At 41.6% G+C, this 26,169-nt stretch overlaps 1 protein-coding gene across 1 annotated transcript; it reads right to left on the bottom strand.

Annotated features, from left to right (window-relative positions):
* Positions 1-2,204: 2,204 nt before the first annotated feature.
* Positions 2,205-13,239, bottom strand: LOC132344703 (zinc finger protein 280B-like). Its single transcript, XM_059884345.1, has 2 exons — positions 13,089-13,239; positions 2,205-4,003 (listed from the first exon to the last, which is right to left on the bottom strand). The coding sequence occupies exon 2, from the start codon at positions 3,930-3,932 to the stop codon at positions 2,301-2,303; it is 1,632 nt and encodes a 543-aa protein (XP_059740328.1). The 5' UTR covers positions 3,933-4,003; positions 13,089-13,239; the 3' UTR covers positions 2,205-2,300.
* Between the last annotated feature and the right edge of the window lie 12,930 nt (positions 13,240-26,169).

Below are 26,169 nucleotides of genomic sequence, written 5' to 3'. Positions count from 1 at the left end.
GAGAGGAAGTAGTCAAGGACCATATCCCTGGGACCTTTTTATTTGGCAATAAATACAACTTGTACTCCTGATGAGCATACTTCAGAGCAAACAACAGTAACTGTGTTCAAAATACTAAGCAACAGTAAAAACATATAAATAAAACATTTCGTATTTTTACTACAGAAATAGAATAAAGGAGATAAGAATGCAATAGTCTGTACATTTATTTATACATAGATTTCTCACATAAGATCAGAACACACACACACACACACATTTTATACAACTAAAAGTGGTTTAAACTGACACTTTGCAAAGTGCTTTGGCCCAAGAAAATTAACTGGAAAGGCCTAGTAATATATTCAAAGTGCAAACCAATCAATCAAGCATTGAATAAATAAATACAACCTACTTGTATTTGAATTTACACTCAAGAAATTATCTAAAATGGAGATAATAGGCTTACTATAGCTTAGTCATCTGTACTCCTTCCGCTTCCGTTCTGAGATGGATGCTAATACCTTGGTGATTACCACTTCCCAGGGTTTTGTGAAAGCTTAGAGCATTTAAATAAATTGTGGAAGGGGAAAAAATAGTGGGGAGAGACAAAGAGGAGGAGAAAGGAAGAGGAAATGGAGAGATTTCTCCTGGCATAGGTATACAGCCAGGATGCCAGGTTCCTTGAATGGTGCACAGAGATTGCTAGGTAACTGTGCCAGAAGTGGAGAAAGTATGGCATTCAACTCCAGGAGGAGACTCAACTCCAGGAACACACAGAGGAAGCCAAGTGTGCTGATGTTCAGGAACCAATATTTAGAGGGTACCCTGCAGGTCTGTGAAAGAGCTCTTGGAGACCGCAAGTAAAAAGGTTTCCACAAGTATAATCACAGACTAGATAGCTGGATAGAGTAGAGGAAGGATAATAATTCTATGACCTGATAATTACTGAAATAAATGAGACAATTCCTGCACATTAGACGGTGTCAAGTAAGACTGAAAATCAGTATTAGTTTGATAAAATGGGAAATTACCCACACAAAGAATTAGCTGTTAACTGCAATACATTCATATTCAAGGCAAGATAAGATACAAAACTGAAATCTTCACGTGTTCAACTAGGGTAAGATACATGTAACTGGAAAAGGTAAGGAAAAGTTCTATAGAGGGTTTAATCACCCTGGACCCTTCGTATCCACTACATTTACTATTCTCAGACAACTCCATTGTAGCTTAAGGGTAAGAGAACTAAATTTAGCCCAATTCATAAACTGAACAGATTCCCTGTGTTTGATCCTTTTCAGTTAAAACTATGGGTCCAGTACAAATCAAACTGGATGTCAAGGCTTTTTTACTTGGGAATCTTAACTTGCTTTACTTTTGTACTTTTACTTTTGTGACTGAGACAGATATGGCTACTTCACTGTGACTAAAGGCTAGCCAAATGGGAAAGGGGATGGAATGAATCAAAATTCCCCTTTTGATCACTCAACAGGAGGTCCACAGGAACCATGCCTCATTCTATTAACTATTTCTGCTTCCCCAACTGCAGTCAATGATAACACAGGGCCTGCTTGATGCTTGCAGGGGCCTCTCACCAAACACAGGCATTTAAATGGTTGGCTTCCTTGAGATGTCCCTGGGCTAGGTAAAGACACTCTGAGACAGTGTTCCTTCTGCCTTGGCTCCATGCCTGGAGGGAATGCATACCTCTTCCTCCAATGGGACAAGAAGCCACAGCTCTCCACTGACTAAATCCCATGTCTGGTCCCAACTCACATCATAGCTTCTCCATCAACTTCTCCACACCAGGCTTTTGGAGCCAGGTTATCTTAGATCAGCACAACAGAGGCACTTCGGAGAGTTCAGCAGCACAAGGGAACATACAATAACAAAGCCATTCCAATCTGGCTATATAGTTAATATTGAGATAGTCAAGGCATGAAAACAGTTGAAAATTATGTTGCTAAAACACTCTACAGATTATATGTATAGCAGAGCTTTCGAACTTACAAATAACATGAAATACCAAAATAGGCTGTTACTTTTCCTTTCGCCACCTCTCTCGTTCTCTCTCTCTCACACACACACGCACACATACTTTTTAGTGCTAAGACAACTGTATGAAAAACAGGTAATATATTTTTAAATAACATCTCAATATTCAAACGAAACTATGTTCCATGTATTTAAAACAAAAACACATAAATTACACATTGGTTTCTCTGTATTTATTATTGAATCATGCTATAGTTGAATTTTTTGTTTTTAATGGAGTTTATAACTTTGAAATACTTGCTTCAGACTTACTTAAAGTAGAATTAACTGGGTTTTTTTGACCTCCTACTTTTAGATTTGGGGGGTGATGGTTCAGAATCAGATGCGTTCACAGTAATGGATGCTACTTCCACCAATCCTGGTTGAAGGGGTTCCAGTGATACCTGAATAACAACTTTTGTTTCAGGAGGTAATCCTTCTAGCTGCTTAGGCTTCTTAAACATTTGATGACACTGGGTCTTGTGCTCCCTTTTCTCTTTACAAGTTAAAAATTGTAGCCGACATTTGGAACACTGGTGAAAACTCTTTGCCCAGTGCTGTCTATAATGACATATGTATAGTGCTTCAGTTTTAAAAATTTGGAGACAAAAGGGGCAAAGTAAATTCTTAGTGTTAGCATGGTATGCTCTGAAATGTGCATCCACATCTGCAAAGAATGATGATCTGTAACTGCAAACCTGGCATACATAGGGCATTTCACCAGGCTTATGATTATCTTTCATGTGCTGTAAGAGAATCTGATCTGCCTCAAAGGACAATTCACAGATTTTACAGACTGTGCAGGGCTCCTGGGAAGTGTGGACACTTTCAATGTGACACTGCAGCTGGAAGGGCGTAGGAAACTGGCGGTGGCAGTGCTGGCAGGTGGTGTGGTATTTCCAGCTGTCACATCTCAGCCTCTCAAGTTCCAAATGGTGATTCATGTGATTCATAAACTCAACATTTTTTAGAACCTTCAAGCAGCTGTGGCATTTAAAGACTGTGTGAGTTTTCGGTTCTGGCTGCCCATCTCCTATATGCTGTCCATAGTAGAAGTCACGAAGTAACACAATCAGATTGCCTTCTGTGGGATCAGCAAACTTATTTTGACTTGATACACTTGGAAAGTCAGTTTTTGTCAATACATTTCCCCCTAAAGGACTTACAGGCTTGCAATGAACATTGTCCTTTGGAAAAGCTGTTGGACAAGGTTCTCCACTCTGAACATGGCTTAATGAGTTATGAACACTGTCTGGTGTGCTTTGCTGAGTAGTCACTGTATGAAAAGTACCTGAAAGGGACAAAGCTAAAGAATGTTCTCCTATAATTCCATCACTGAGTGTAGGCCTTTTGGGACTTGTGCTATTTGTTTCAGAAGTGGAAAGTCGCTTTGATACACGAGGACTTTTATCCATATCTCCTGCAGAAACTGCTGTTTCTACTGGATGCTGCAATGAACTTGTGAAGGTAATCAAAGGAGAACATAACTCTGAAAAGCTATTAGGCACTATTTGTGGTGAAATATTTTTAGAATCCGCTTTGGACAAAGGCTCAATAATAATAGGACTATCTGTTGATCTTGATTCAGAGACAGAAAGTGGCAAGACAGTCTTTGCTTCTGATGTAGGAGTCACATGACTAACAGGCTGTAATTTCTGAGCATTATCTTTCCTGAAGTGACCATACCTATTTCTCCTTGAACAAGAACCTGGGTTAACTCTGTTCAGTACGTTTGAAATGACTGGTTTTGAATTTGAGGTCATCCCAACAAAGATCACATCATCATCCTCATGTACATGTTCCACTCCAACCAAGATGAGTTCAGCATCTTCATCATTTACTAGTTTGGTTTCTCCCTCACTTTTCTGTGGTTCTGGCTCTTGTTCTTCTTCACATGACATCCATGGTGGTTCCATATTTTAAATACTTTTTTGTTCTTGGAGGGTGTGACCACAAGTCCCAGTGCTTCCTTTAAATAAACTGCCACCTAGGTATAAATATACTACATATTAGTTAAGTACAGAAAAATGTGCTATTTGGTTATCTCCAAAACTCTATGGTAGTTATAAACACCCTTATCTTACAAATAAAGATACTGAGCATCAAAGAGACTAAATGAAAGATGAATAACCTATGACTACAAGTCTACATGACTCAAGAATAATAGCTTTGTTCCATGTTGATTTTAATCTCTTCTAAGTAAAAAAAAAAAGAAAGATAAAGAAAAAACAGAATACCACCACTGATCATTAGGAGAAATCACATGTAAAGCACGAGTATTTTTACAACTGCACTATTGTACAGTGTTTAGAAACATGGACTTTGGAGTCAAAGAAGATGAAGCTGGAATTCTAAGTTAATCACACACCAGCTGCATCTTTTTGGGCAAATTTATAACTTTTAAATGTGTTTCCGCACCTTAAAGACAAACATGCTTATTTCTTAGACTTAAGGTTAAGCTCTTTTTAAAAAGCGTCAGCTATTTAATGGCATCTTGTTTTGTAGTAAAATTGGACAAAAAGTTATCTTAAATGCACATTACAACTGATTCACACATACTAATTTCATAAATGTTAATACAGAAAATAGGTAGCAAATTCAAATATAAAGTATCTATACACAGTTAACAAACAGCATAATTCAATGTCAAGCACTTAACACAGGCCTAGAAAATTGAGAATGAACTCTCTTGATAATCTCACCCCCAAAGCCACACTTATACATCCTAAATTTCTCCCTCTAATCCTGACTAAACTTAAATCCAACAATGCTTCATCCTTCATTCCACATTTCTCTTCCCCACATATCAGGCAAAGTCATGACAGTATTTCTCTAATACCAATATCAGACAGAGACATCAAACACACACACACACACACACAACGGATATTCTGTATGAATACAGATGCAAGAGTCCTCAACAAAATACTTGCAAACAAAACCTAACAACATATAAAAAAGATTATATACCATGATCATGTGGGATTTATGGAGGTATGCAAAGTTGGTTCATTATATGAAAGTCAATCGACATTATGCCATTTTAACACAATAAAGGACAAAAAACACATCTGCCTGCAGAAAAAGCATTTCCCTGAATCTAGCACCTTTTCATAATAGGGGTTAAAGTAAACCACTTAATAACTAAGAACAGAAGAGAACTTTCTCAAAGGGTACCTGTAAACGACCCACAGCTAAATCATACTTAATAATGAAACACTGAAAGCTTTCCCTATAAGATTGGGAACAACATAAGGAAGTCTATTCCACACTTTGGTTCAATATTATACTGGCAGTTCTATAACCAGAGCAATCAGGTAAGAAAAATGAATTGTTGTTGTTGCTTAAAACAAACAAACAAACAAACCAAAAAACAGCCTTCAGAATGGAAAGGAAAAAGTCAAAGTATATTGGAGATACCATACTTTTATATATAGAAAATCCCAAAGAAACCACAGGTATTAGAATTAATAAAAAGCTTGAAGAGTATGAGATAAATATTTTAAAAGTCAATCACATTTCTATACAGTAGCAACAAATGTTCTGAAAATGAAGTCAAGTAAACACTTGACTCTACATTAGCATTAAAAATAATACTTAGGATGTCACAAAGAGAAAGACAAATATCATATGGTATCACTTACATGTGGACTATAAACTATAACACAAATGAACTCATCTGTGAAACAGAAACAGACTCACAGACATAGTGAGCAGACTATGTGATTACCAAGAGAGGAAGGGTGGGGGAGGCATAGATTGGGAGCTGGTGACTAGCAGATGCAAACTATAATGTTAATATATAGAATAGATAAAAAAAAGATCCTACTGTGTAGCACAAGGAACTATATTCATAATTTGTGATAAACAGTAATGGGAAAGGATATGAAAAAAATTGTTCGTGCATGTGTGTGTGTTTACATATGAAGGAAAGGAAAGGTAAAAGGAAGGAAAGGAAAGGAAAACTCTTGGCAAGTATGTACAGAAACTGGACCTTGTGTGTTATGGATAGATTTTAAAATGGTGCAACTGCTACAGAAAACAGTCTAAAGCCTCCTCAAAAAATTAAAAATAGAACTACCACATGATTCATTAATTCCACTTCTGAATATAAATTCAAAAGAAGTTAACATGGGGTCTTGAGATATTTGCATAGCCATGCTCAAAGCAGCACTAATCACAACAACTAAGAGGTGGAAGCATCTAAACATCTATCAAATGTGATACATACATATAATGGAACATTATTAAGCCATATAAAGGAAATTCTGCCCCAAGCTACAACTTCATGATCACTTAAGACATCAAGCCAAAGGAAATAAGCCAGTCATAAAAAAGACAAAAGTGTATGTTTCCACTTATACGAAATATCTAATATAGTCAAGCAATAGAAAGGAACAAAGTGGAATGATGGAGTCCAGGGTCCATGGAAACAGGGAAGAAAAGAGGAGTTGTTGTTTAATGGGACAGGTGATGGGTACAGAGTTTCAATTTTGCAAGATGAAAAGGTGTAGAGATCTATTTCATAGCAATGTGATAAGGAATTCCATGATATTTCAGAGGTTAGGACTCCAAACTTTCCTATCAGGGGCCTGGGTATGATTCTCAACCAGGAAACTGTCATTTAAGCTGCATAGAACAGCTAAAAAAATGACAGCAACAAAAACAAAACAACACTGTGACTCTGTGTGTGTGTGTGTGTGTGTGTGTGTGTGTACTTGTGTGAGTTGCTCAGTCGTGTATGACTCATTGTGTCCCCATGGACTGTAGCCCACCAGGCTCCTTTGTCGATGGGATTCTCCAGGCAAGAATACTGGAGTGGGCTGCCATTTCTTTCTCCAAAAAGGCTGATGAAATTGTGTGAAATACTTAGCACGTAAAAATGGTTAAAATGGTAAAAATTTAAGTTAGATGTTTGGTTTTTTTACAACAATTAAAAAAAAAATCTAACAACCAGGAAAATAATTTGAATGGACTTTTCACCAAATATGATATGCAAATGGCCAACAATCACAAAAAATACTGCTTAACATGATTGAAAGTGAAAGAAAGTGAAGTCACTCAGTCATGTCCGACTCTTTTCGACCCCATGGATGGTAGCCTACAACGCTCCTCCATCCATGGGATTTTCCAGGCAAGAATGCTGGAGTGGATTGTCATTTCCTTCTCCAGAGGATCTTCCCAACCCAGGAATCGAACCCAGGTCTCCTGCATTGCAGGCAGACATCTTACCTTCTGAGCCACCAAGGAAGCCCGTAACAAAATGTAAATCAGTCTCAGTGAGATACTACTTCACACCTATTAGGTTGCTGCTGCTGCTAAGTCGCTTCAGTCCTGTCTGACTCTGTGCGACCCCATAGACGGCAGCCCACCAGGCTCCCCTGTCCCTGGGATTCTCCAGGTAAGAACACTTGAGTGGGTTGTCATTTCCTTCTCCGATGCATGAAAGTGAAAAGTGAAAGTGAAGTCGCTCAGCCGTGTCTGACTCTTAGTGACCCCATGGACTGTAGCCCACCAGGCTACTCCATCCATGGGATTTTCCAGGCAAGAGTACTGGAGTGGGGTGCCATTGCCTTCTCCTACCATTAGGTTGGCTGTAATCAAAAAGAGGAATAATAACAAGTGCTGCAGAGGATGTGGAGAAAAGGAATCTTCATATATTGTTGATGTAATTGCTGTAAAATAGTACAATCACTTTGGAAAAGTGGTTTGTCAGTACCTCAAAAATTAATATAGAGTAGCCATATGATCCAGAAATTTCACTCTTTTGTATATATCCATAAAAAATGAAAATGTTGAGTCCATGCAAAAACAGTGTTCACAGCAACATTATTCACAATAGCCACAAAGAATACACCATCCAAATATTATCCATTAGTTGATGAATGGATAAATAAATGGTGGTATATGCTCACAATGGACTACAGGTAAGCCACATACCATATTGATATACCATATTCAGCCATAAAAAAAAAATGTGCTGCTATACAGCCAAGATATGGATGAATCTTGAAAATACACAAACTAGGGGACTTTCCTGGAGATCCAGTGTTTAAGACTCTGCACAGGTTCCATCCCTGGGCTAGGAACTAAGATCCCACATGCCACATAGCTAGATAAATAAATATTTGAAAAGAAAACATGGCATCTGAATAAAGCCAGACACAAAGGTCACACATTGTATCTGGAAGAACTGTACATAGAAGAGAAGCAGGAAAGACAAGCATTCTATAATCCAAATGAAACATTTTTTTTTCAGGGAGGAGGAAATGAACTGCTCTAATAAAGGCTGCCAATAAATTAAATAAAATAACAACCTCAGGCTCTACTACAAAGCCACAATCATCAAGACAATATGGTACTGGCACAGAGACAGAAATATAGATCAATGGAAAAAAAACCAGAAAGCCCAGAGGTAAACCCACACACCTATGGACACCTTATCTTTGACAAAGGAGGCAAGAGTATACAATGGAGAAAAGACGATCTCTTTAACAAGTGGTGCTGGAAAACTTGTCAATCACTTGTAAAAGAATGAAAGCAGAACACTTTTTGGAGAAGGCAATGGCACCTGACTCCAGTACTCTTGCCTGGAAAATACCATGGACAGAGGAGCCTGGAAGGCTGCAGTTCATGGGGTCGCTAAGGGTCAGCCATGACTGAGTGATTTCACTTTCACTTTCCACTTTCATGCACTGGAGAAGAAAATGGCAACCAACTCCAGTGTTCTTGCCTGGAGAATCCCAGGGCCTGTGGAGCTTGGTGGGCTGCCGTCTATGGGGTTGCACAGAGTCGGACACGACTGAAGTGACTTAGCAGCAGTAGCAGAACACTTTTTAAACCATACACAAAAATAAACTCAAAATGGATTAAAGATCTAAACATAAGACCAGAAATGATAAAACTCCTAGAGGAGAACATAGGCAAAACACTCTCCGACATACATCATAGCAGGATCCTCTATGACCCACCTCCCAGAGTATTGGAAATAACAGCAAAAATAAACAAATGGGACCTAATTAAACGTAAAAGCTTCTGCACCACAAAGGAACTATTAGGAAGGTGAAAAGACAGGCTTCAGAATGGGAGAAAATAATAGCAAATGTAGCAACTGAAAAACAGCTAATCTCAAAAATATACAAGCAACTCCTGCAGCTCAATTCCAGAAAAATAAATAACCCAATCAAAAAATGGGCCAAAGAACTAAATATACATTTCTCCAAAGAAGACATACAGATGGCTAACAAACACATGAAAAAATGCTCAACAATCACTCATTATCAGACAAATGCAAATCAAAATCCACAATTAGGTACCATGTTACGCCAGTCAGAATGACTGCAATTCAAAAGTCTACAAGCAATACATGCTGGAGAGGGTGTGGAGAAAAGGGAACCCTCCTACACTATTGATGGGAATGCAAATTAATACAGCCACTATGGAGAACAGTGTGGAGATTCCTTAAAAAAAATAAGAAAAAAAAAAAAAAACCTGGAAATAGAACTGCCATACAACCCAGTGATCCCACTGCTGGGCACACACACTGAGGAAACCAGAATTGAAAGAGACATGTGTATCCCAATGTTCATCAAAGCACTGTTTATAATAGCCAGGACATGGAAGCAACCTAGATGACCATCAGCAGATGAATGGATCAGAAAGCTATGGTATGTATAAACAATGGAGTATTACTCAGCCATTTAAAAGAATATATTTGAATCAGTTCTAATGAGGTGAATTAAACTGGAGCCTATTATAAAGACTGAAGTAAGCCAAAAAGAAAAACACCAATACAGTATACTAACACATATATATGGAATTTAGAATGATGGTAACAACAACACTGTATGCAAGACAGCAAAAGAGACACAGATGTATAGAGTAGTGTTTTGGACTCTGTGGGAGAGGGAGGGGAGAATGATTTGGGAGAATGGCATTAAAGCATGTATAATATCATATTCGAAATGAATCGCCAGTCCAGGTTGAATGCAGGATACAGGAGGCTTGAGGCTGCTGCACTGGGATGACCAGAGGAATGGTATGGGGTGGGAGGTGGGAGGAGGGCTCAGGATGGGGAATACGTGTACACCCATGACGGGTTCATGTTGATATGGCAAAACCAATACAATATTGTAAATTTAAAATAATAATAATAATAAAATTTTTAAAAAATAAAAAAATAAAAATTGACCACTGAGTTAAACATTTGGAATTCACTGGTGATCTTGACAAGAGTGGATTTAAAGGAAAATGAGAGAAATGGAGATAAAAAATTCTACAAACAACTCTGCAGAAGTCCATAATAAGAAAACATAAAATAAAAAAAGCAGAAGCAGGATGTGTCACAAAAGACAGATTTTTAACGAGAGGTGACATTATAGTCAGTCTGTTTGCTGATGGGAACCGTCCAGAGAAACAGAAAACTTAATCCAGGACAAAGAAGAGACTTGCTAGAATATCACTGAATAAACAAGAATTGAGTAGAAAATGGCAACCCACACCAGTATTCTTGCCTGGAAAATCCCATGGATGGAGGAGCCTGGTAGGCCACAGTCCTGGGGTTTTCCAAGAGTCAGACAGGGCTAAGAGACTTCACTTTCACTTTTCACTCTCAGGAATTGGAGAAGGAAATGCCAACCCACTCCAGTGTTCTTGCCTGGAGAATCCCAGGGCTGGGGGACCCTGGTGGGCTGCTGTCTATAGGATTGCACAGAGTCAGACATGACTGAAGTGACTTAGCAGCAGAAGCAACAGCACACAAGAAGTGAACACAAGCCAAATAATTTGCTCACAGTAACAAGACTGAGATCATATGCAGAAAGGCTGTCATGGTGGATTAATGGGTATGGTCGCCAGCCTTCAAGATGACCCTGTGAATCACATCTTCTGATATTCCCACCCCTATGTAGTTCTCTCTCAAACTATCACAGGGTTGACCTGTGAGACTAAGCAAATACAGAAGTGAAGATGTGTAACGTCTGAAAAAAGACTGCACTTTATCGTGGGTTCAAGTTCTTTCCTGAATCACTCATTCTGGGAAAAGACAGCAGCCTCCACACGAGCAGCCCCTTGGAGAGGCCCACAGAAGGAGGAACTGAGGCCTCATGAGTACAGCCAAGTGAGAGAACTTACATTCAATAAGCCAAGTTTTCAGAGGTTGCCAAACCAGATAAAAGCTTGACTACCACCTCAGGAGGGACCCTGAGGCTAAACTACCCAACTGGATTCTAGATCAATAGATATCAAGTGTAAGTTTTTTCAAACTATTCAATTTTGAGATAATATGTACAACACAAACAGTTCGAGGTATAATATCATTCACATCATACTTACACATAGAAGAGTTCTCCTATAAATATGGTAAAACTTAAAAAACACAAAACAAACCAAAACACCTAAAAACAGGAGTTGCCTGGCAGTCCAGTGGTTTGATTAGGACTCAGCCCTCTCACTGCCAGGATCCTGTGTTCGATCCCTGGTTGGGGAACTAATATCCTATGAAGCCACATGTTGTGACCAAAACAAAACATGCTGTCAAGTTCAAAGCTGTACCAGCAATAGATAACTATGCAACAGAGCTGTAGGCACAAGTTGCTGGGCATAAAGCTACCTATCATCTTGTTTACTGGCATGAAATGAACTCAGATGCTCCCCCACCCCCATCCAGTGGAGTTCAATTACTTAATGAAATAAAGCTCTTACAGGTGCAAAAATGAGCAAGTAATCCCATGTAAACATGTTAAATCACAACACATTTTCTCTGAATGAACCACTTTATTCATTTGGCCACGCTGCTTGGCTTGTGGGGTCCCAGTTCCCTGACCAGAAATTAAATCCAGACCACTGCAGTGAAAGCCAAGAATCCTAATCTCCAGGCCACAAGGGAATTCCCATACCTTCATTACTTTGCTTTTGTAGCTAAAACCTTAGGATATGTGCATTGCCCCATTTTAGCCTCACCAAGTGGTAGGAGTCAGCTCTACACAGCTTAAAACCCATGGTGCTCTTACTTTTTTTTCTTTCAAGAATGCAGGAGAAAGCAAGCCAGTAGCCTCCCTGCCTGCTTTTAATGTTTCAACTCAGAGAGCTTCAGAGTGACCTGAAACCATGATTGCCCTGAAGTCACCACCCGCAATCAGGGTCAGCTAATCCCCAGGAGAACTCTCTCTCTACAGCAACATGTCAGCCCATGAATGAAAGGAGAAAAACGGAAGGCAAGAAAGACACAACTTTGTTCCTTATTGTAAAAATGTCTGTCACCTTACCTCAGGGGCACACTGAAAACCTGAGTGCCCTTCCCAGGCAAGAGAAGGTCACATCCTGGGGTTGGGCAGAGGGAAAGGTCAGGGTGAGTCACGTCTTCCTGAAACATTCTAACCCCCAGGCCCTACCTGGTCCTATCCTACAGATGCTGACCAGGTGTCTCACACTCAACCAGAGCAAGTGATTGAACTCCTCTTCCCTGAGCTTCTTCCTCCCACCTCCCTTCTCTCAGTAACAAACAAACAGACAAACAAACAAATACCTCATCTGCCACCTTTTCGAACCAAAGGCCTGAATCTCGGGGCCCCCAGGGACAGGGGCAGCCCTGGAGTCCGAGGAGAGGCAGAGCAAACAGGAAAACGACCAAAGCACCGCGGCAGTGGAGAGGCCACTAGATTGATTTTTTTTTTTTTTTTTTTTGCTGTGCCCGCCTGACTGTGTCTGGTTGCAGAACCGGGTTGGGCCCGAGTCATAAACCCGCGTGAAGATTTGTGTATGTGTGTGTGTTTAAATATATTAAGTTCCACAGGAGACCTGGGAGGGGCGGGGGGCTGGGGGCATGACAGGCCCTTTCCGCGAGCTGGCTCGTCCCACCCCTAGGACAGGAAGGCTGCTGGAGAGCTGCTCACACCCAGACTAGAGAGGGGAGAGGGCGAAAGGGGCCTGGGGCCTGTAGGCCCGGCCTCAAACTCCCTCCTGGGCCCTCAGAGGCCGTCCCGCCGAGCAAGGCCCCGCCAGATTGGGGATCTGAGAAACCCTTCCCTGGGCACTCCGGCACCGCTTTGGCCGCACCAGGCCCCAGTCCTTACCGGTTCCCGTGGGCGGCGATGCCAGAACTGCCGGCAGCTCACCTGCACCTAAACAGTCCCTGGGTTAAGTCTGAGGAGGCAGGCCCGAGGGAACAACGCCTCCTCAGGCCTGGGACTCCGCTTCAACTGCCGGCGTGTCCACTGCCAAGGACGATTGGTTGCCAGGTGTTGACGCCTGCAATCGGATTGGCCGCTAGGCCGAGTTCCGCGCATGCGCGCGCGGTGGCCCCCTCTGGAGGCAACTGCTGGGGGTGTAGTCAGGCTGAACCTGAATCTGAAGTGTCTTGGGTCTGTCAAGATTGCGCAGCTCACCAAAGGGGAAAAAAGAAAAACAATAGATTGCACAGTCGCCAGGGCACAGGGCTGAGAACGACCTCCGAGTCTACCAGGGGACTTCAATGATGGTGTCTAGCACTCACAGCCCTCAGGGGTGACCTTCCCCTTGCTTAAGAAACTTGACCGTACACCTGGATCTTGAAGCCCCTTCTCTTGGAATTCCATTTTGCTCAATGCAGGGCAGCCTGCCCCCGATTTTGCACAGCTAGAGTGAGCTGAGCCGAGAAGACAACGGCAACCCACTCCAGTACTCTTGCCTGGAAAATCCCATGGACGGAGGAGCCTGGTAGGCTGCAGCGCATGCGGTCGCTACGAGTCGGGCACGACTGAGCGATTTCACTTTCACTTTTCACTTTCATGCATTGGAGAAGGGAAGGGCAACCCACTCCAGTATTCCTGCCTGGAGAATCCCAGGGACAGAGGAGCCTAGTGGGCTGCTGTCTATGGGGTCGCACAGAGTCAGACGGGACTGAAGCGACTTAGCAGCAGCCTAGTGAGCTGAGAATGAGCTTTACTTCTTTTTCTTTCTTTTTTTTTTTTTTAATTTTAGAGCCTACACTTTTTAATGGCTGAGGAAAACCGAAAAGCATATTATTTTCTGACGTGAAAATTGTGTGAAGTTCAATTTTTGGTGTCCTTAAAGTTGAAACAGGGACTTGCCAGTTCCTTTGGTTATTGTCTATGACTGAAAACTTGATCAATCGTCAAAGATCATATTCGCAAAGCCTAAAATAGTTCTTTTTGGGCCCTTTACAGAATCTTTTTAAAATGCTCTGTTCTGCAGGAAGTCTCCTAGTAGTCATATGGGGGAATAAAGTCTTGGTTTTGTTACAATATTTTCTTCTCTATTATACTCATTTTTCATTCTTTATTAATTGCATTCCTTCTTATCACTATAAGTTTGTTCTGTTGCGCATCTTTACAACTTTTTGAGATGGTTATTTGTAACTCTCATTTCTCTTATATGTAATACTATAAGTTTACTTTAATTTGTTGTCGTTGTTGTTCAGTCCGTCAATCATGTAGGACTCTTTGCAACCCCATGCACTGCACGCAGCACACCAGGCTTCGCTGTCCTTCACTATCTCCTGGAGTTTGCTCAGACTCATGTCCATTTAGTTGGTGATACTATCCAACCATCTCATCCTTTGCTGCCCACTTCTTCCTGCCCTCAGTCTTTCCCAGCATCAAGGTCTTTTCCAATGAGTTGGCTTTTCACATCAGGTGGCCAAACTATTGGATCTTCAGCTTCAGCATCAGTCCTTCCAGTGAATATTCAGAGTTGATTTCCTTTACGATTGACTGCTGAATCTTGCTGTCCAAGGGACTCTCAAGAGTCTTCGCCAACACCACAGATCAAGAGCATCAATTCTTTGGCACTCAGCCTTCTTTATGATCCAACTGTCACATCCATACATGACTGCTGGAAAAACCATAGCTGTGACCAGATGGACTTTGTCAGCAAAGTAATGTCTCTGTGTTTTAATATGCTGTCCAGGTTTGTCATAGCTTTTCTTCCAAGGGGCAAATATCTTTTAATTCCGTGGCTGCAGTCACCACCCACAATCATTTTGGACCCCAGGAAAATAAAGTCTGTCACTGTTTCCATCGTTTCTCCATACAACTTTAACTGTGTCTCACAATTTTTGCTGCATAGTTTGTTCATTATCATTCACTTCAAGTATATCCTAATATTCTCTTCTTAAGACAAAGATTATATATTGTATGGGCTTCCCTGGTACCTCAACTGGTAAAGAACTTTCCAGCCAATGCTGGAGACACAAGAGGCCTGGGTTCGATCCTGGGTCAGGAAGATTCCCCTGGAGAAAAAAATGGCAATCTGCTCCAGTAGTCTTGCCTGAAAATTCCATGGAGATATATATTATGGATTAATGTAGTTAGTGATATTTTCCAAATGAATGGCATTTTAAAAGATGTTTCTTTGTCAATTTCTCATGATTGCATATGGTCAGATCACACAATATAAATATTATTGATCCTTTGTATTTGAAGATTTCAATTCAGTTAAGTGTACCATACTTTAGATTTCCATTCCAGTGAAGTCAAAATGAAGAGGGTGTGATGTAGACAAAATACTTGCAATACCTAAAATATATATCTGTGAAATGACCTCCATTAAGCCTCACAATTATTCCAGCATCTTTCAGTAGGGTACCTTTAACTAAGTTCCAGGTTTTATGCAAATTTTACCAGCTTTTCCAAAAATGTTCTTTTCCAGTTTCATATTCCCATACAGGATACTGAACTGCATGAGGATATATAGCCAAAAGCTACAGATACCTCCCTTAGTTTACTCTGGTCTATAGCAGTTTCCTAAACTTTCCTTGCTTTACATGACTTTTGACAATTCTCAGGAGTCCTTCAGGGACAGGCATTTTGCACAATGACTCTCAATATGGGTTTGATATGTTTCTCCTGGTTGCACTGGGGTTTATATATTTTTAGAACTATACCTCCAAGGCAAAATATCTTTCTTATCACTTCCCATCAAGGATTCATACTATCAATACGACTTACCACTAGTTCCTCTGCTATAAAGTTATCTCCTTCCCTCTGACATATTCTGTTCTTTAGAAACAAGTCACTAAACCCAGCCTACACTTGGGGAGGGGCATGGACTCTCATCTTGAGGAAAATATCTAAGAGAAACACAAGTTCCTGAGTATACAAATTAATTGAAACTCATTTATAAGGAAGATCTGGTTCTTCTAGCCATATCTTTTCATTTTAAATTAATTTAATTAAATTAAAGTAAAGACTTAAGAGGTTTCCCAGGTGGTGCTAGTGGTAAAGAACTTGCCTCCCAATGCAGGAGATGTAAAAGACACCCAGGTTCAGGAAGATCCCCTGGAAAGGGAAATGGCGACCCCTGCCCATATTATTGCCTGGGTAATCCCATGGAGAGAGGAGCCTGGCAGGCTACACTGATGAGGTCACAAAGAGTCAGACAGGACTGAAGCTGCTGAACACACACAAAGATTTAATACCTCAGTCACACTAGCTACATTTTAACATCTCCAAAGTGGCATATTAGACAAGGACATAGAAAACATATTCATTGAGAATTCCCTAGTGATCTGGTTGTTAGGGCTTTGTGCTTCCACTGCAGGGGGCAGAGATTCCATCCCTGGTTGAAGATCTAAATCCCTTAATCCTCACAGCAAAGCCAAAAAAAAAAAATCCTACCAGATGAACACTCCATCTGAAAATTCAGATAAAGGATATAAACAGGTAACCTCAGAGAAGAGAAACATACGCATTTATATATGTGAAAAGCTGGTTGTCCTTATTAGGGCATACATGTAACAATTATTTAAAAGTTTTCTATTGCTGCAGAAACTTCTGGGAATAGCACTGACTTAGATAATTGTTTTGCCAACCTTTCTTCTTTTCAAATGTAATGCACATTAACACATGAAACTGCTTTATCTCCATCTCACAATTTTTCTGTTTTCAATATCATTCAGCTTAAATATTTTATTTTTCCCATAACAATTTCTCTCAGGACCAGTAAGTTATTCAGGTTCAGAAGCAGGAGTAGGAGGAGCCTAAACCACAATATTAAAGAAGCTTGTGAGTTACAGATGGAGAAGGTAATGGCACCCCACTCCAGTACTCTTGCCTGGAAATCCCCATGGACAGAGGAGCCTGGTAGGCTGCAGTCCATGGGATCCCTAAGAATCTGACATGACTGAGCGACTTCACTTCACTTTTCTCCTTCATGCATTGGAGAAGGAAATGGCAACCCACTCCAGTGTTCCCAGGGATGGGGGAACCTGGTGGGCTGTGTGACCTATGGGGTTGCACAGAGTCAAACACGACTGAAGTGACTTAGAAGCATTAGTGAATTACAGAGGTGCCACTTTCACACTTTGGGTTCCTGGCAATCCTTAATCTATCCTCAGCCTGGGTGAAGTTATATTGCTTCATTTTCAAACTTTGGGAGTTATTTCCTCCGTATTTATCTTTCTAGGTTTTTGTTTGGCCATGCCACGGAACCTGTGGGATCTTAGTTCCATAACCAGGGTGTTGAACCCTGGCCATTGGCAGTGAAAGCATCAAGTCCTAACCACTGAACCACCAGGGAATTCTCATATCTTTTTCTTTCTTTCTTTCAAATATTTATTCATTTACTTGGCTGTGCTTGGTTTTAGTTCCAGCACAAGGACTCTTCAGTCTTCACTGTAGCATGTGGGAGGCAGGATTTTTAACTCTCACATGCAGTATTTTTAGTAGCAGTATGTGGGATCTAATGCCCTGACCAGGGAATGAATTTGGACTCCCTAATTGGGGAGCACTGAGTCTTACTACTGGACTACAGAGATGTCCTTCCCATGGTCAAACCGAGGTCTCCCACATTACAAGTGAATTCCTTACTGTCTGAGCCACTGTGGCTTTGACTATAACAACTTTGGTCAGCAGAGTGATGCCTTTGCTTTTTTTTTAAATGCTATCTATGTTTGTCATAGCTTTTCTTCCAAGGAGCTAGCTACTTTTAATTTTGTGGTTACATTCACCATCCACAGTGATTTTGGAGTTCAAGAAAATAAGATCTGCTGTTATTTTCACTTTTTCTCCATTTGTTTGCCATGAAGTGATGGGACCAGATGTCACAATGTTCATTTTTTGAATATTGAGTTTTAAGCCTACCTTTTCACTCTCCTCTTTCCCTGTCATCAAGAGGATCTTCATTTTCTGTTATTAGTGTGGCAGCATCTGCATGTCTGAGATTGTCGCTATTTCTCCCAGAAATCTTGATTCCAGATTGTGCTTCATCCAGCCCAGCATTTTTAATGATGTACTCTGCATATAAGTTAAATAAGTAGGGCAACAGTACACAATCTTGACATACTCCTTTCCCTATTCAGAACCAGTCTCTTGTTCCATGTCCAGTTCTAACAGTTGCTTCTTGACCTGCATACAGATTTCTCAAAAGGCATGTCAGATGGTCTGGTATTCCCATCTCTTTAAGAATTTTCCAGAGTTTGTTGTGGTCCACACAGTCAAAGGTCTCATCACTTCATGGCAAATAGACGAGGAAACAAAGAATCAGTGACAGACTTTATTTTCTTGAGCTCCAAAATCACTGCAGATGGTGACTGCAGCCACGAATTTAAAAGATGCTTGCTCCTTGGAATAAAAGCTGTGACAAACCTAGATGGCATATTAAAAAGCAGAGACATTACTTTGCCAGCAAAGGTCAGTGGAGTCAAGGCTATGGTTCTTCCAGTAGTCATGTATGGATGTGAGAGTTGGACCATAAAGAAGCCTGAGCACCAAAGACTGGACACTTTTGAACTGTGATGTTGGACAAGACTCTTGAGAGTCACTTGGACTGCAAGGAGATCCAACCAGTCAATCCTAAGGGAAATTAACTCTGAATATTCAGTGGAAGAACTGATGCTGAATGTCCAATACTTTGGCCTCCTGATGGGAAGAGTCAACTCATTGGGAAAAAAAAAAAAAAAAAACAAACCTGATACTGGGAACTATTGAAGGCAGGAGCAGAAGGTGTGACAGAGGACACGATGGTTGGATGGCATCAGCAACCCAACGGAACGAGTTTGAGCAAGCTTCGGGAAATGGTGATGGACAGGGAAGCCTGGCATACTGAAGTTCATAGGGTCACAGGGAGTCAGACACGACTGAGAAACTGAACAACAAAAGCCAGGCAGGGTCTCTATGTACAGCTGGCTGAACCTCAATAGGGCTTTTTTGAATTTCTGGAGGTGGGTAGAACTTAATTTTTAGCCAGATCCCTTGCTGCAACACGTCTGGAATATTTTGTGTTTGTAGTCAATCTTCTTTGTAGTTTTTCTGGGTGACACTTGGGAGTCAGTGTTCCTCACAATGATGGATGCTGTCTCTCTCAGTCCCAGCTGAACTGAAGTTTGGATCATGACCTCTGTTTCAGGAGGCAACCCTCACAATTGCTCTGGCTTTTTGAAAGACTGATGATTCTTTGTTTGGTGCTCTGTCTTTTCCTTCATTTTCAAACACTGTAGCCAGCACTTGGGATATGGAAAGACCCTCTTATTTCAGTGCCTCCAAGTGTGATTTATGAAGGACGTCACCAGTTTGAAAATTTCGAAGCAAAACAGACAAAGCAAATTGTTCATGTTTCCATGCCATATTCTAAAATGTACCTCTACATTGGCCAAGGCTGACAGTCTGTAACTGCAAACACGGCACACATAGGGCATTTTGCCAGGTTTGTGACTGTCCTTCATGTGCTATAAGAGAACCTGATCTGTTTTGAAGGACAATTCACAGATATAACAGACCGTGGAGGGCTCCCGGGAAGCATGGACACTTTCAGTGTGACACTGCAACTGGAACAGGGTGGGAAACTGGTGGTGGCAGTGCTGGCAGGTAGTGTGGATTTCCCAGCTGTCACCCTTCTGCCTCTCCAGGTCCAGATGGTTCCTCACATGGGTCATAAACTTGACATTTTTTAGAACTCTCAAGCAACTGAGGCATTTAAAGACTGTGTGAGTCTTCTGTTCTGACTACCCATCTCTTGTATGCTGTCCATAGTAAAAGTCATCAAGTAACATGATCAGATTTCCTTTCATGGGATCAACAGTCTTGCTCTGACTTGCAAGAGTCAAAAAGTCCGTTTTCTCCAGCCCCTCCAACTACATGTTCTGTCTGGATCCATAAGACTGAAGCATGCCTGGTCATTTGCGTGAGTCTGTGAAAATGATGCCCCGCGGTGAACATGGCTCGGTGAGGTCAGGAGACCTTCCAAGGTCATAATCGTGTCCTTTGTAGGAGAAATACCTACAGGGGCCATGGTGGAGGCAGGTCCCCCTGGGATTCCATTGCTGAGTTTGGGTCTTTTGGGATTCCCACTGTTACATTTTACATCTGAAGTGGGACATTGCTTTGAATTAAGAGGACTTTTCATCCTTGCCTGCTATTGAGAGACTAGCTCCAGATAGACAATGAGGCCGAAGAGAGAGCAATTCTTAATTGTGAAGCACAGCTTCCAGAGAGCTCGTTTTATAATCAGGTTTAGATGAAGGCTCGAAAATAACAGGACTGTTTTTTCCTCCCCATTCAGACTGAGAAGCTAATGATACAGCCACTGGTTCTGATGCTGGGGTCCTGAGATTTGCAGGTTGCAATGTGCAGGAGGGATTTGGACTCACGTGGCCCTTCTTTCTTCTTGAAGATGCATCCCTGGTCACTCTGTTCAAAATGTTAGAAATGACTGGCTTTGAACTTGAAATCACTCTGACAAAGAGAGTTTCAGCATCCTCATTGACATGCTGCACTCCAACAAAGATGACCTCAGCATCATCATTATCCTCATCTCTGGGTTTGGACCCTGCGGTCTTTGTCTCGGGTTGTGGTCATGCTTGTGCTTCCTAACATAGGAAGAGATCGGCCATTTTACAATCACTTTTGGCTTCAAGTGGCCCCTTCCAGTGTTTTTTCCACCTAAAGGCAACCACAGAACAAGGTCATCCCCTCTGATCTCAGGTGTCACTTTCTGTGGTTTCAGTTAACCCTCAGTTGTTCACTGAAAATATTAAATGGAAAACTCCAGAAATACATAACTCATAAGTTTTAAATTGCATGTCATTCTGAGGAGTAGGATTGGAATCTCACACCATCCTGCTTCCTCCTGCCCAGAAATGTGAATCGAACTTAGTCCTGCACATCTCACCCATTTGTCACTCGGTTACCACAATGACTGTTGAGATGTCACAGAGCTTGTGACCAAGTCACCCTTATTTTACTCAATAATGGCCCCAAACCATAAGTGGAGTGATGTTGGTTATTTAGACATGCCAGAGAGAATCCTTTAAGTGCTACCTTTAAGTGAAAAGATCAAAGTTCTCAATTTGATATAAAAAGAAAAAAAAGTATGCTGAGGTTGCTAATATCTGTGGTGAATGTGAAGCAGAGAAAAGAAATCTGGGTTAGTTTTGCTGTCAAACTGCAAACTGCAAAAGGTATGGCCACAGAGCATAGTGCATAGTTAGGGTGAAAAAAAAATCACGAAATTAGTTCAGTAATATATTTTACATAGAGACTACATTCACAAAACTGTTATAAAAATATGTTGTTATAATTGTTCTATGTTATTATTACACCTTCCCTGGTGGCTCAGATCGTAAGGTGTCTGCTACTATTCAGGAGACCTGGGTTCCATCCCTGGAGAAGGAAATGGCAACCCAATCCAGAATTCTTGCCTGGGAAATCCCATCACAGAGGAGCATAGTAAGCTGCAGTCCATCAGGTTGCAAAGAGTTGGACACGACTGAGCAACTTCACTTTCACTTTCCTGTTATTATTAGGAAGTTGCCAATCTCTTACTGTTCTTTTATAAAATAAACTGCATCACAGGTATGTTTGTATAGAAAAACCATTGTGTATATAGGGTTTGATACTATGTGTGGTTACAGATGTCCACTGGGGGTCTTGGAACTTATTCTCTGCAGATAAGTGGTGATGATTATATTTCTTCCAAAAGACAAAATTAGTACCTGATTTAATCATCAGCTGAAACATTGAGATAACTATTAACACCCTTAGACATAAGGAAACATCTCAAACTCAGTTAAGTGACATGATCATTTTAAACTTCCTTCTCCAGACCCTACTTTTGCCTTGTCTCCCCATAGTGGCCCCAGTGCTCCTGTTAAACTCTACAGGAGAGCTGGTAGGCACCACTTTGCTTATAGATCTCCAATCTCACTCAGAAATGCTGACCAACATAAAATGTCCAAAAGAGCCCCCAGCTGTCCCTTGGGGGTGCCCCTCACTCCCTCCATTCTCTGAGTCCAGAAGGCACCAGACTCTATACATGGATCAAAAATATATAAAAAAAAAAAATTCCAGAAAGTTCTCATAGCAAAACTTGAACCTGCCTCATGCTGGCAACTATATATACATATACATACACACACATACATACATACATACAAAATACATACATATGCATATATACACATATATGTATATGCATATACATATATGTGTATATATATAGCATGTACATTGTACTTGAAACTATTTACACAGCATTGGCATTGTATTAGGTATTACAAGGAATGTGGAGATGATTTAAAGCATGTGGGAGCATCCCCTTAAGTTACGTGCAAAGACTATACCATTTTATATAAGGAACTTGAGCATCCATGGATTCTGGTATCTGTGGGTGCAGGGTTCCCAGACCCAATCTCCCAAGGGTACCAAGGAGAGAGGACAGGGCCTTCTCAGGACTTCTGCTACTCCCCCTGCCTTGGACACTGTCTCAAGTACTGTCACCCAACTCCTGACCTGCTTCAGTCCACAATCTCTGCCAGGCTTCCCTGACCCTGATGTCAGAAATCACAGCCTCCCCCAACTCACATGCCATATTCAACTCCAGAGCTATTGGGTTGCTGTATTGTTGTTTCTAGAACAAGTTCTGCTGTCTGTCAGTGCTACATGTCTGCTGCATAAATAAACAGTAGCTGTTATGAATACAATCTTTTATCCGTACCACAGGCTTACCCACTAATTCCTGGCTCCCCAGGTTCTTACACTTGATCTTAGCAAAGAAGCTGACAAGCAATTTCTCCAAGCATTTAATGAATTCCAAATCTTAATGAATTAAAAGTATCATGCAAGGGAGAAAGTCAGCCAGTATGTAGTTGGATGCTGACAGGGGCAGTAGTGGTCATTGAAATAAAAGGTTTGTAACACAATTTCTCTCCATATAATTCATTTGTTGATAGCTTCCATGCTGTTAACACGTTTCATTGACATTAAGGGACATTCTACAGTTTACATTTGACCATTTCTGATACCAGATCACATTTCATCAGCAGCATATTATAGTTTGTTTGGTTGTGTATAAATGATAGCCCTAGCGGTAAAGGTCTCTCCTGACAATGCAAAAGATGTAAGAGATGCAGGTTCCATCTCTGGGTCAGGACGACCCCCTGGAGGAGGGCATGGCAACCCACTGCAGTATTCCTGCCTGAAGAATCCTATGGACAGAGGAGCCGGGTGGGCTACAGTCCATAGCGTTGCTGCTGCTGCTGCTGCTACTAAGTGGCTTCAGTCGTGTCCGACTCTGTGTGACCCCAGAGACAGCAGCCCACCAGGCTCCACTGTCCCTGGGATTCTCCAGGCAAGAACACGAGTGGGTTGCCATTTCCTTCTCCAATGCATGAAAGTGAAAAGTCAAAGTGAAGTCGCTCAGTCGTGCCCGACTCCCAGCGACCCCATGGACTGCAGCCCACCAGGGTCCTCCGTCCATGAGATTTTCCAGGCAAGAGTACTGGAGTGGGGTGCCATTGCCTTCTCCAAGTCCATAGTGTTGCAAGGAGTCAAACATTACTGAAGCAACTGAACACACACACATACATATGTATATATGTGTATATTTTATAGTGGTATGAAAAATAATTCTGTGGGACTTCCCTGGTGATCCAGTATTTAAGACTCCTCACTTCCAGGCCAGGGTCATGGCTTCAATCCCTGTCAGAGACCTATGATCCCACATGCCACTGGGTGTGGCAGAAAAAAAAAAAAAAGAAAAGGAATAATGCTGCATTTTACAGCTGATGTCATCTTAGATTTAATGGAAATTTCTGTTTTTCATAAGCAGAATCCAGCCTACTAAATTCATGTCACAAGTCACTAATGGGATGCTAGCTGCATTATATAGGCAAATGGTTTAAACAGGAATTTACAAATTGGCTTGCTTCCTGTTTGCTTTTTCTCCCAACCAGCAAGCTAAGAATGATTTTTAGGTTTTAGTTTTTTTTTTTTTTTAACTTTTAAAAATATATTTAATATTTTTACATTTTTTAATTTGGGGGCAAACAAAGGAATATTTTGCGATATGTGAAAATTATAGGATATCTAAATTTCAGTGTCACAAATAAAGTTTTATTGGAACACAGCCGTGATCATTTGCTGCTGCTGCTGCTGCTAAGTCACTTCAGTCATGTCCGACTCTGTGTGGCCCCATAGACAGCAGCCCACCAGGTTCCCCTGTCCCTGGGATTCTCCCGGCAAGAACACTGGAGTGGGTACCCGAGGCTATTTCACTCTGCTAATGGCAGACTGCATTGGCGCTTAATGCCCGTTTACTCTCTAGGCCTTTACAGAGCAATTTTGCACACTCATGGCTGTAGAGAACAAAATGAAGCATTCCAAACCCCATGGCTCACCAGCTCCTGAAGTCCAGTTGACTCAGTGCAGCTAAACACTTCTTATTCTGAGTCCCACTGGAGGATGAAGCTGGAGTATCTCTGTCTCCACGCCCCAGAAAGATTTCTCTGGAAATATCAGCACTGCTTCCTGTGTCCAGTGTCCATGAAACTCCTACCTGGCTCTCCAAAAGCCTTTTCTCAGTGAGGCTGGATCAGGAGATTCCAAGCCTTTGAAAGCCCATTCTAATCCAATCCATAGTATCCAAATGGTGCTCCAATCAGGTTTCTGAGCCAGTTTTTCCCCATGGGATCTTTCAACTAGAAACCTTTCTACCAAATTGTTAAAGAGAGGAAAGAATGTGGGTGCGGCTGCAGGGCCCCACCCAGGGGCTGTTTTCCAGGTCTCAGGGTGGTGAGAGTCCCCACTTCCCTCTCTGGCATCCAGAGGCCCACCATCTTATCTCCAGTTTATCTGCATCCTTAGTTATTTGGGATTCAATAGCTTAAGGGCAGGGGAAGGTGGTCCACATAGCTATTCCAACAGAGCTCGGGCTGGTATCAGGAATGGAAAAATCAGGGGTTCACCTCCAATACCAGAAAATTCTCCAGCTGCAAACAGCAAACCCCTGTCCTCTTCTGGGAGCAAGGGTGGTGGGTTGGGGGCGGGTGGGCATGGTGAGGAGAGCAGAAAGCAAGCTTACTCCCAAATGATCTGCACTTGAAGACTCAGCACCTGCTGGATTTCAGGGGTCCTCACTGTGGATCTTCATGCTGAACCCCAGGAGCTTTTTCTAGGCAGGGGCTCATGCTTTCTTAAACCAGGTCAGGGGTGTCAGGTCACACCCTGGTCCCCATCCTTCTGCCTTCCTCACTCACTCCCCGTCTTCTCTCTCCTTCCCCTTTGCACCACCAAGATTATATCTCAAGCTTTCCTTCCCACTGCCTTTACAACCCTGTGCACACAGATACATAGAGGGAGGGAGGGTTTCAGAGTAGAAATATGTGTATTTCCATTCCTTATAAGGTAACAGAGTCACTGAATTAGAACAAAAATGAACTTCACTGATGAACGTGATCTCAAGTGTTGTAACCAGATATAACATCAAAAACACTGTTCTTATCAAATCAACATGTGTTCACCTTAAATTTACACAATATGTGTCCATTACATCTCAATGAAGCAGGGGAAAAAAATACAGAACTGACCATTAGAAAGAGCTCGTTTTAGACTCTTTTAAGACGGTTGATGGTGAGTGCTGTGCCTAGTTGCTCAGTTGTGTCTGACTTCTTGCGACCCCATAGACTGTAGCCAGCCAGGCTCCTCTATCCATGGACTTCTCCAGGCAAAAATGCTGGATTGCCTTGCCATTGCCTTCTGCAATGTTGGTGAGTATCAAAACCCAAGGCTAGGGACTTCCCTCGTGGTCCATGGGTTGAGAATCTGCCTTCCAATGTAGGGAATGTGCGTTTAATACATGGTGGTTAAGATCCCATATACCAGAGGGCAGTAGAAAGGACAAAGGATCCTGCATGCCATGACTAAGACTCGAGGCAGCCAAATA

This window comes from Bos taurus, chromosome Y, assembly GCF_002263795.3.
Source record: "Bos taurus isolate L1 Dominette 01449 registration number 42190680 breed Hereford chromosome Y, ARS-UCD2.0, whole genome shotgun sequence".
Classification (NCBI taxonomy): domain Eukaryota; kingdom Metazoa; phylum Chordata; class Mammalia; order Artiodactyla; family Bovidae; genus Bos; species Bos taurus.
This window is presented reverse-complemented; position numbering and strand designations above follow the sequence as displayed.

Coding starts and splice junctions, on each gene's coding strand:
- LOC132344703 (XM_059884345.1), bottom strand. CDS start 3,932: ATGGAACCACCATGGATGTCATGTGAAGAAGAACAAGAGCCAGAACCA.